The sequence below is a fragment of the Acartia tonsa genome, chromosome 3 (assembly GCF_053477335.1).
Source record: "Acartia tonsa isolate MP-2025a chromosome 3, ASM5347733v1, whole genome shotgun sequence".
NCBI classification, from domain to species: domain Eukaryota; kingdom Metazoa; phylum Arthropoda; class Copepoda; order Calanoida; family Acartiidae; genus Acartia; species Acartia tonsa.
Window position 1 is genome coordinate 33,644,451 of NC_137262.1, and position 12,126 is coordinate 33,656,576.

General features: G+C 30.2%; 1 protein-coding gene across 1 annotated transcript; it reads right to left on the bottom strand.

Annotated features, from left to right (window-relative positions):
• Window positions 1-331: 331 nt before the first annotated feature.
• Window positions 332-7,092, bottom strand: LOC145315211 (uncharacterized). The gene is made up of 13 exons (XM_080155251.1): window positions 7,037-7,092; window positions 6,267-6,320; window positions 5,968-6,030; window positions 5,444-5,483; window positions 4,800-4,844; window positions 4,529-4,580; window positions 3,855-3,916; window positions 3,442-3,506; window positions 2,998-3,058; window positions 2,737-2,800; window positions 2,274-2,388; window positions 1,741-1,859; window positions 332-1,292 (listed from the first exon to the last, which is right to left on the bottom strand). Exons 1-13 carry the CDS (start codon window positions 7,085-7,087, stop codon window positions 1,193-1,195), a joined length of 891 nt encoding a protein of 296 aa, XP_080011377.1. The 5' UTR covers window positions 7,088-7,092; the 3' UTR covers window positions 332-1,192.
• Between the last annotated feature and the right edge of the window lie 5,034 nt (window positions 7,093-12,126).

Below are 12,126 nucleotides of genomic sequence, written 5' to 3' on the forward strand. Positions count from 1 at the left end.
TTGTGGATTTTTTAACAATCCGGAGACCAAGCCGCAATGCAGCCGCATCATAACCTAGATTTATAGAGAAATTTTCTTATTTTTTAGAACCTGTTTATTATATTTTAGAAAAAAAGGTTGTTTAATTAAAGTGTTGGTTGTCTGATGGATGTCTTTTAACCTAATATTCTTTATTTGGGGTAAGATTATTGCCCTTGGATTCTCTGATGTCTTGAAATAGGAGGACAACCCCTAAAGGTAATTAAATAAACATAACAAATTAACAGTTTTATAAGTAATATTTATTTTTACAATACTGAAAAAATTTTTGAAAAAATTCTAGATCACAATTTTGATTATTTTTTCCAATTTAAAAATGTTTCAGAAAATATTTTTTTAATAAAAATATTTAGGAAAAGATAAATTTAAAAAAGAATTGTTCATACGTAACACAGCAAAAACAGTCTAACAACATTTCTTACATATGACGTTCTATCATTATTTAGTGGCTATGCCCCTAGAGGCCTCAATGGGATCGCTCCCCCCCCACTTTCAATTGCAGTTTGAAAAAAAAGTTTTAAAAAATATTATTTTGTGGGGGTCATTTTTTCTAGGGGCGATTTCTTTTATGGGGTTTGTTGTACTCTCCTCCAAAATAGTTATAAACCTTTCCAGGACCTATGATGGCTACCCTGTAAAAGAGAACTCTATCAGTTCAGTTGTTAGCGAGATCCTTCTGTACTACTCATACAAAGACACACACAAACTTTATTATGAACTAGCGGCTACGCTTCTAGAGGCCTCTAGTGGAATTTAAATGTTTTTTTTTTATTTTAGATATCTAATTCGAGAAATAATTTGTCTATGTTACGATCAGCTGTTAAATTCATGTTTCTACGCAGCGCCACTAAGCTAGCGACATTATGTGACTGGAATATTTCTTTTTTTTCAATTTTATTGTGATTTCTCTTGGGAGGGTGGTGGTACCCTTCCCCAATATAGTTATAAACCTTCCTGACCAGTTCAGCGGTTAGCAAGAACCAGAAACACACAGAAAAACAGACATCCTGTTACTTTAGTATAAGGATTTAATGTTTAAACTTCTAAACACCTAAATGTTTTATAAATAACTGAACATAAAATATGAACAATATGAGTGATATATTGTCATATTTACAGAGAAGCTTCCATGTTAAAAAATTAAACGTATTAATTAAGTTTTAGCAAGAAATTGTTTGATAAAAGCATCCACAACATCAATATATTTTTCTGCTTCGTTTTTGTGATGATTCAAGCCTTCAGTGTTATCAAATCTAAAAAAATTAAAATTAAAATTTTTTAACAACTAATTTTTATGTGATAAAATTATCCGATTGATCTGATTTTTGGTGCAATGTTATAAGCTAAGCATCTTTATAATCAAGTCCTAAAAATGAAAGTGTGTAATTAAAAAATATCCGGTATTTATGCAATTTTTCAACAAATTCACGTTCAATTAGTTTCGATTTTTATACATTTATATTCTGATAATTCAGTTCTGACACTCTACAAGTGTTATGTTCGTTTGTCCGTTTCAGAGCTTCGCTTGTAAAAAAAGAACGTTGAAAAAATATAAAATTTGGAAAAATTAAATAAACTATAAATAAAAATAAATTCACAAAACATGGTAAGCTAAATTACTTTAAGTTATGTTGAAGTGACTTACGGACAGACGTTTGGATATAGTATAGTAGCTGCGCTACAAAAAAAATAAAACATTACTTTGCTTGAAGAATACAGCCACCATTGTTAAGCCTGTTCTTGGCAATACTGGCAATATTTTTAGCTTCTGAAGGTCCAAATAGAAATAGGGCTGGCAATTCTACGTTCTCCTCTACATGCTAAAATAACATTTTAGTTAATTAATCTATATCATATTTGTCTTGTACTCAAAGATCTTAAATAAATAATGGGCAATATATCTTTTTTTAAATCCATATTTCTTGAAGTCTGTCTGTCTGTCTGTCTGTCTGACTATCTGACTGTCTGTCTATCTGTCTGTTTGTCTATCTATATGTCTGTTTGTCTGTCTATCTGTCTGTTTGTCTGTCTGTTTGTCTGTCTGTTTGTCTGTCTGTTTGTCTGTCTGTTTGTCTGTATGTTTGTCTGTCTGTTTGTCTGTCTGTTTGTCTGTCTGTCTGTTTGTCTGTCTGTTTGTCTGTCTGTTTATCTGTCTGTTTGTCTGTCTGATTGTATGCCTGTTTATCTGTCTATCTGTCTGTTCGCCTGTCTGTCTACCTAACTATCTATCTTACCAGCCAGGTATAGTTGGGTAAAGGAATACAGAACATCTTTTGTAGGCTGGTTCCAAAGATTATAAAACACCAGGATAACACTAACTCTATTATCAGTAACACAATACTCAGAAATCTAAAATAAAGAAAATTATACTTATTATTACCAGAACATTTGAAGAAAATAATACTTATTTTAGTTGACAGAATAACAAAACAAAAACATTTTAAAATTCATAGATAGTGAATTTACAGTCATTTATTGCATTGTATTCTAATCAGCTTTCCGCGGATATTAACATGAAAATTAATAAGATTCCATAAGTCAGGTCTAACAAAACTGGTATCATTTCTTGTGATTTTTATTTTGATATTCATGGAAAGATGTCTATAATGTTATACAAAATTTTTCAGCATCGTTGAGAACCGGTTCTAATCCAGCAAATATCAATCGGTTTCAAAGACATACTAGAAAAATACTTACTTTGACCAGATGTTTTGATTTTGATTTCCAATTAACTTCATTACTTTGGAATAGCTCGGTAAATCTGAAAGATAAGCTTATCCTAATAGAAAAGTAACATGATGTCTATAAGTTTTTGTGTGTATATGTCTGTCTGTATGTTGCGAAATGGTAGGAAATATAGTTCTTTATTACAATATAGCTTCTAATCGGTCTTGGGAGAGTTTAGTTTTACTTTGGCCGAGAGTATTACCACCCTCCGAATATATTTCACAAAATTACCAGGTCCACTGTCGAATATAACACCTTTCATGTTCGCACCCAAACCTTCAGATTCTAAAACCTAAAATAAAAGATTACAGCGATGATCCGAAAATTGGATGTCGATCTATAACTAAATTTCAGTAGGCTGCGTTTCAGTCCTATTATATAGACTATATTATATTTTACGTGTCTTTAATTGTGGTTTGAAATAATGATTTATTAACGATTATAGGCACTAAGTTGAAAGTGAAGCATTTCTATACTTAAATCTTAAAATGTAAATTATTATTTGTTTCAGTGTTTAATATATTGAAGTAAGATATGTAGAGGACTTATGAGCTATATGTAGCTATGGACACCCATTACAGACCTGGTCCCGACTCTTCATTGGGTCTTCAAGATCAGCTGGATAATTTCAAAATGTAAACACAAGCGGGTGCCTGCATTTATTTTTAATACTACCTGGGTAAGTTGAATATAAAGAGAAACTCCTGAATCTCCGAAACAATGCAACAGAATACAACTTTCTACAATATAAAACAATACCTAATTATTATGTCTGAATCAGCAACAGTGAAAAAGTAGGAAGTTTCTCTCAAAGTGCCTAGTCGAGCGCAGAACCGAACCCTATTTCTTATTTGAAATAAATTGTAAATAATGGGGAATATGGAATATGATCATAAAATTAGAAGACTGCCATTTTAGTGATTTTCGGCCTCTTATAAAAGGGAATTTTTAATATGCTTATCAAATTTATTGGTGGACAGGCCTCTGATTTTTTTCTAGATTCCTGTAACCAAAAGACATATTAGGAATTTAATTAAGACCGGTCAGTCAGTCTTTGTTGACAATTTTTTTTCTAAGATAACAAGTACCTGTCATACACATATCTGAGATTAGTGTAGCCAACCTTTCTGCCACCACATATAGACTTCCACTAACAATTAGATATTTTTTTCAAAATAGTATTAATGATTTTTCTCTTGATGTTTTGTCCAAAAAATAAATTTTAAAACAAAGGACAACTGAGAGGTCACTGGAAGAAAAATGAGACTTTTTACATTTTCTTTTTAAAACTAAAATGGAATGTGGAGGGTCGAATTAACTGGCCCCTCCTCCTTCACTTAAGTGCTCCTAATAGCCTCTAAGGACGTAGCAGTCAGTTAACCAAAATACGCAAAGATTTAAGGCATACATATATGAGCATGTTAAAAATATTATTTGAGGATTGATATCAATATATATTTATGTTAAAGGATACAACTGTTATGTAGTTATTATATCAACATACGTCGTTATTATATGTCATTTTCATCAAATAGTAACATATTAATAAGATGGGTGCTGCCACTTCTACAACTAGCAAAAGTTCAGTCACTGTGTTTTTGACAAAAATTGGGTGTACTTTTTTTATATTTGTCAATATTTATTTCTCCACTGTCAAAACTACAACTTTACCCATCTTACCCAATAAGGTGTAATACAGGACCACCATCATAATCCAGTAAAATTTCATGTATTAAAAACACAGGATTAGGGCTATTTTTACCTGTTTGGATTATCTTGTATTTTGCGCGTGTTATAATGCACTGTGACACATCCTAGAAAATATAAAAACTGTAAGCTTAATCCCATTTCAATGAATCAAAAGTTGGGAGTTATACTGAAAATTATTTATAAGTAATTGTATGCAATCTGATCTGTTCAGCAGTTTTCAAAATCCCACAGATCCTTGGTACAAACAGATAGACACAAACATCCTATTAATTTTACAAAAGCATAGGTTGAAAATTAAATTGTATTTTAAAAATCTCTAAAACCTTCAGCTTCATAGAATTTTGATATATTTGACACTCCATCCTCGTCTAAAATAAAAAAATATAATATTTATGGCTGATCTTTACTGTGCAGAAATTATATGACTATCTGTCCTTTTGTTAAATCTACTTATTACTCTATTATCTCTTAATTTTCTCTACTTGTCATAGTACAAAACAATATTAGAACTATTTTTTAGCACTGCTAAGCTAAATAATAAGGGTATGTCTGATTTTCTGTATAAATAAACGTACAACAAATAAACCAAATGTAATCTCTACTTTTCATCTTCCCATAGTCAAAACTATGGGCCAACCTCTAAAACATTACAAGGGCTATATAGAATAGAATCTAAGGTTTCCTTTTGTCCTTATTTTCTTTGATTAATTCTATGTAATGCTAACTTTTTCTAGTCTAGCCAAGAAAATTTTCTATGATTTGGCCTAATATTTGTACAGAGACAATGAGAATTTAAACAACCAGCATAATTAATAAAATAATTATGCGTTGAACCAATATAAAATTTAGGTAAGGCCATATTAAGAAAATATAGAGTTATATATGTTTCAAATTGTTTGTACGAATGTCTAATTTGTTGACCTTCGCTTTTATGTATGTTGCTTATCTATTACTATACAATTTGCACCTATGGTTCCAATTAGAAATACAACAGGTGAAGATTCATCCTAAAATATTCAATAAATTTCAGTTAAATTTGTTTTAATGCAATTTATTCAAATTATGAGGGAGGATAAAATATGATTAAAGTATATGAAAACTCAGGACATGATCAGTAATATAATTTTAATTTTATTATTATTTATTAGATGTTATTTTTATACATCAATGTACTTTGTAAAATAAAGAATATATTGTTACTTTAAATTTGCCTCGCCCTAGCATCTAGGGAAGGGGTTGTAAAGTCAGGACAATAGCCTAAAACCCAACCAAGAAATTAATGTAGCATCTTTTAAATGTACAACTGTTGTGCTCCTATCATCTACTCAATAGCCCAAAGATTCCGGGCTACCTTAAAATGGAGAACTCAATCAGTTCATTGGTAATTGAAATCTTTAGTTTCAGACAAACCAACCTTACTACTTCATATTATAGGATAAGCGAATTTCTAAATAAAATCTAATTGCAAATAAGAAAAAGATTTGAATTTACCTCCTTGCCAAAGGTAGCTTTCTTTCCAGGGGTGGGGAATCGTAACCTGAACTCAAGCTCGTCCTTGAAAAATTACATATAATTATAAAAATACAGTATACAAATATTCTTTAATTTTTACAATTAAAACCCCAAATCTAAAGGACGTCAAGGGTGGAGGCTTCCTTATCTATTTGGAAATACATAAGATTCCTCTCCCATTATACTCACCCCCCCAAAAAAAAAAATCCTGGACGTCCTTAAGTGTTTCTAATAGTTCCTTCAAATTCTTAAACTTTAACTAAAATAATTTTAAAAACCTGTTCCATTATGTCTTCTAGTGTCTCGATTCTTTCCATATTGTGCGTCACCTTCTACAAAATTAGAGAATTTTTTAAAATTTGTGTAGTTTCCATCAAAATGTCTACCGTGCAGAACTCCCTCCCCCCCCCCCCTCCATATAAAATAAATTAGAAGAGTAGAGACAGTTTTTCCTATGCCTATCTGCGGTTTCCAATATATCTGCCAAATATAACCTAACCTTACCTGACCTGAAGTAAAAACCAAGACACCAAAAACTACCCCTCTTCATTATTTTCAATTTATGCCAAAGTAAAGTGGGATGAAGTTTATGTGCTCGACTAGACACTTGAAGGGAAACCACAATTTCAATTAGCTTTAAACTGCTGCATGTTTTACTGCTCTATCAAAATTAAACTTGTGTAGGTGATTTACCACTTTAGAAAGTTTTTTTTTAAGTTTGTGAGTTTCCATTATGAATATTTTTATGAATAAAACGATTTCAGTACCAGATAAATTAAGTTAAGTGGAGTGTGTGTGTGTGGGGGGATCAGTTGACCATCTACTTTTAATTCTAGCTTTAAAAAAGGGAAGAATATTTGGGAAATTTTATTCCACAGGCGATTTTTCTCTGAAGGGTTGAGGTACCTTGTCTCAATACCTATAGTTATAAACCTTTTCTGGACATTTAAAAAACTAAAGAACTACATCGGTCCAGCTGTTGGCCAGATCCTTCACTGCTCACAGACAGACTGTTACTTTTATATAAATATAATACAGATTTTTTAACCTGATGATGGTTTTGTTTCTGTCTGTGAATTCCACTTTTGGGTCTAGTCATTTTGGATTCTTAAAAATTCTTAAAATATTTTACAGTATCGCTTCGAAACCGATCAATATCCAGTGGATTAGAATTATGTCTAAGTCATACTGAAAAAAAACATGTATAGCATCGAATTACAGACAACTTTCCACGAATATTAAAATAAAAATCATTAGAGTAATACCAGTTTTGTTACCCCTCAGAACTTACAAAACTGGTTTTAATCACACAATTTTTCATTTTAATAGCTACAGAAAGCTGTCTATAACATGATGCGAAAAATAACTATTACAAATTTAATCTAAAATTCACAAATAAAATTTATATCCTCCTGTCCTGGTACATTTTTAGCTTTTTATCCATTAGACACATTTTAGTCAGGTAATATTTTGGAATTGCTTTGACTGGCACATTCTAGAGTTCTGGTTATTTTTTATCCATTTTACACGTTTTATAAGTTTATTTTTGATTAGTTTTAACTTTATTGTTATCATAACTCATATAATTTAAATGTACATTTTTTATGTAAATAATTTAGTCAAATAAAGAATCAAATAATAACAAATAAAAGAAATGAAATTTACATAAACTTATTGTCGGTTTGATCTCATCAAAGCGTTTGATATTATTTTATTTTTTTCGTTAGTAAAGGTAAAAGGGTGGCACATTTTATTATTTATTAATTAATATACTATTCCTGGGATGATGATTCCTTGAACAGTTAGGTACAATATAAGAAAGCGATGCAATTGAAAAACTTTGTTAAATAAGTCCGTCTAGAAAATGTTGATTTTTAAGATATTTTTTACATAAACTTTTTACATGATATAGATTTCCTAATATCAAGACATTTTAAATGGTTAATCCTAGGATGATTAGGCTAAAATTAATGAGTAAAGCATCTTATAATCATGTATGAATAATAAGATTATCGTTTCATTATAAGGAAAGTTTCAAAAACATTTTTGTTTAACCACAAAATCCTTGACTACTGCAACAGAGAGTTATAACATTTGTTGCACTGACTCTCATATTTCTAAAGTTGTATAATAATATAGAATTACAGTTGATTTTCAGCATAAATGAGGCTGTCATTGTGTTGTGATAGAATAGTTTTAGTTAAATTGGAATCTTTCTGTTGTATTGCATTCATATTGGTTGAAGTAAAGCGGTATAACCAGAGAATCAAAAATACCAAGAGCTTCAAAGTAAAAGGAGAAAATCTTAAATAACTCCCATAATATTTATTAACCATTAACCAATATATATAAAACTAGCGGCTACGCCCCTAGAAGCCTCTAGGGGCACTTAAGGTTGGAGGAAAAAGTCGACATCATCCCATTTTAAATTTGAGTTTCAATAATTTTATTGGGGGGAGGAGGGTGAAGACACCCTCCCCAAAAATAATTAAAAACCTTCTTAAGACCTATAAGAAGCTTCACTATAAAGGAGAACAATATCGGTTCAGCGGTTAGCAAGATCCTTTGCGACAGACAAAAAACGCTTACTACTTTATATAATAGGATAACAACCATAATTATCGGCTGCACCCCTATAGTATCTGTAGGGGGGGGGGGGTGGTTCAGGCCAAAACCACCTTTAGACTTCTATTTAAAAATAAATCCAAGAACCTTCTAAATTTTTAAAATAGGAATGAATTTATAAATATTTATCTTTTTGTTTTTGAAAAATTTGTAAATTTCTTTGAAGTTTTTTTTATTATAGCTAAGATCTGCTTTCTAATAAATATATATTCTTTCCTAAATAGGTAAAATTTTCTCCTGTACATATTAATTTAACCAAATAAGAGTGATTTCATCGGTATGACTTTGTTTCTTGAAGACTTATTAAGAAGGAAAAATTACCTCGTAATCCATTCTAAATGGCATATAGGGAATGTAACCTGAATTATTAAAAGTAATTATATCATATATAAAAAATAGTTAGGGCATTCAAAATAAAGTTTGCAGCTGATTTTTAAGTTTACTACGACTACGCCCCTAGAGGCATTTAGGGTCACTTGAGGCAGTGGGAGCTGAATTTAATAACCAACTTTTATTCATTTTAGAGGGGGGAGAATTTATTTTCTTTTTTTATACACTTAAATTGACCAATGTTAGGCCAGAATTATAGGCACTATAAAAAGCTTCGTTTTTTAATACAACTGTACCTGAATTTTCCAGGTTTTGTAGGAATTCTGTTCTGTACTCAGGACATAGATTATTATCGTTGTTACATATATTTATCATCTAAAAACAGAGATATGATTTAATTATATACTAGCACCTATTCCCCTAGAGGCCTTTAGAATCACATAAAATGTTAAGATCAGCTGTTTACTAAAAAATATTTTTTGGCCGCTAGATGGGTTTTGTTATATTTGTGTTTTTTTGTGATTTTTCTTGGGAGGATGGTGGTCATAAAACTTCCCAGAATTTCTATTAGAAGTTACCCTATAAAGGAGAGCCATGTCGGTTCAGGAGTTAGCGAGATTCTTTTGGTACAGACAAACAGATAAAAAGACAGACAGAGATCCTGTTACTTTCATTTCAGGAATAAAAATAAGGACATAAGTTAATTTAACTACAATTTCTTTCAATGAAAATAATCCTTATGGAAAAGTAACAGGATGTTGTATGTGTGCCCAAGAGAAACCATCATAAGAAAATAAGACCAACAAATTCAGCTTTTTTAAATTTACCTTTTCAAACTTAACTTAAAATTTTAGTGTTTTTTTTGGGTGGGGAGGAGGTGGAGTAAAGAGAGTAACTTTAGCGATTTTTCGATAATATCTCTTTAGCTTAAAAAAGATTCTATATAAGAGGGGGTATTTCCCATTTCCTCTAGGGGCGCACCTTAAGAGGCTAGGGGCGAAGCCGCTCGTAATATATCAAAATTTACCTCAACAAGTATATAAGGAATAAATCTCTTTTTCACCTTGGCTGACAAAAACTTTCCTAATGCCTGGAATATATTTATGGTTAGTTTATTGGTAATGCTCTTCACACTTAATATTTGCGACTTATAGCATTCACAAATTAAATAAACAAATAAGGAATATTAGTAGTTTAAAAGGAAAACCAGTTAAGAGTTCTTTTTTTTGCTATAAAAAAGAGATAAAAATGGGAGTAGATGGGGGTTATTTTTCCTATGATAGGAATTTTACATAGGAATGGGAAATATACTAGTCCCCAAAGTTACATAAACACGATCTCAAGCTGGCTTAAAAACTTTGGTTTGATTAGTTGGCACAAACTATCAGTATTCAATCTTTTCCACCAATTAACTACAAACTGATTAATCATAATTGGAGTTGTTTTTCAAAATAATTAAAAAACTATATTACCTTGCATTCGTATCCTTGTACATCCAATTTTAATGCTATTTTTGCATTTTCTGGCACTAAATCTGTATATAGTATAATTCTAATTTTTAATAAATAAAAAAAGATAAGCTCTTTATAGTTCCTGGAAAAAATGACGGCATACAAATAATAATGAAAGGCACATACACAGACTAAATTACCAATGGCAGGTCAGTATACATTTTGATTGACCAATGGTAGTCCAGTATGACGTCTTTTTTATTGGCACTATAAAAAGCGTTAAATAAAAGACAAACCATGAAATGAATTTCTGTGAACCCCAGCACATAGTGCCTAATAAAAAAATGACTTCATACAATACAACAATAACCAATGATAGGCCATTATAAATTGTAATTGACAATGGTAAACTGTATTCTGGCCTTTCATTGAACATTTGTACTGTATGACGTCATTTTTTATTAGGCACTATAAGCTGCTTCAATTTCTTTTTATAATTTTCCCGTTAAGCACTTTTGAATAGATGAAATTTTAGAAATATCTAAAGCTTTGTACAATGATGAAATTTACCTAATATATCTTCAAATTTGATTGATTGTACAACATTATTCACATTAATAGTTTCTGATTCCTAAAATATAACATATGTACATATTTGATTTAATTTTTAAATCCAAAGAACGTGTCCTAACATTTAAGTAATTTTTTTAAATAGCTAGTCGGTGTTTTCAGTAAGTATTAGATGTAAAATGATCCATAGAATTTAGATAAGCAATCGGTAGACCTCTTATTTTTGAAGTAATATAAGTTTTTTTTTAAATAGGTTGGTTTTAAGGTGCTAAAACGCAATAAAAAAATGCCATTATGAACAAAAATAGTAAGATCTTTAATTTAACACCTTACTTTTTTAATTCTGTTGAGTAATTATTAAAAAAATCTATTTCGCTGAAGCCCGTTGAATAAAAACTTTTAACTTTGTTTGCTTGTCACAAATGGGTTAAAACAAAATCACAAAATTTAGGACACGTGCTTTCTATCTTTCAGCAGTGAGAGGGCTGTATTTCTTGAAGGCTTTCTTTAATGTTAATTTTACCTCTATTTCTTTCATTACTATATCGCCAAAGTTAGCTTTATTCTTCTGCTCAGCTTGCATTGTCGTATAGGTATCACTAAAAACGATAATATTATAATATTAAACTTTCCTATTCAGGGAGGGGCGGTGACATTAAACTGTACGCAACATTTTATATAAAACTTTCTATTATTCATAGGCTCAAAACTTTATTAATCTGGATTAATTAATGAAAACTAATAGTATTAAATCGGTTTAGTGGTTAGTGAAATCTTGACTTCAATTCAAAAAGTTTCAAATTTTTGTTAAGTAGAGATTTTTCGGGCACTTAAAATATGTTGGAATTAAAAATAACTTTACCTCACTGCGTTTATTAATTGTATTACATTAAATATGCTAAATTTTTGACCTAAAATATAAATAAAATAGTATTATTATAACCTATTCTAGGTGATAAGAAGTCTACATTATCTAATTTTAATAGATTTATATGTAGTTTACATTTATATATATAAATATATCTTACTGTCCATTTTTCTTAACAAAAAAACAAATCAATTAATATGAATATTAACTGTCATGGCTTTATTTTGCACTCAAGTAATTTAAGGATTGTATTTGAATCTAACATTTTCAAAAAAACATTCAAAAAACACTTAT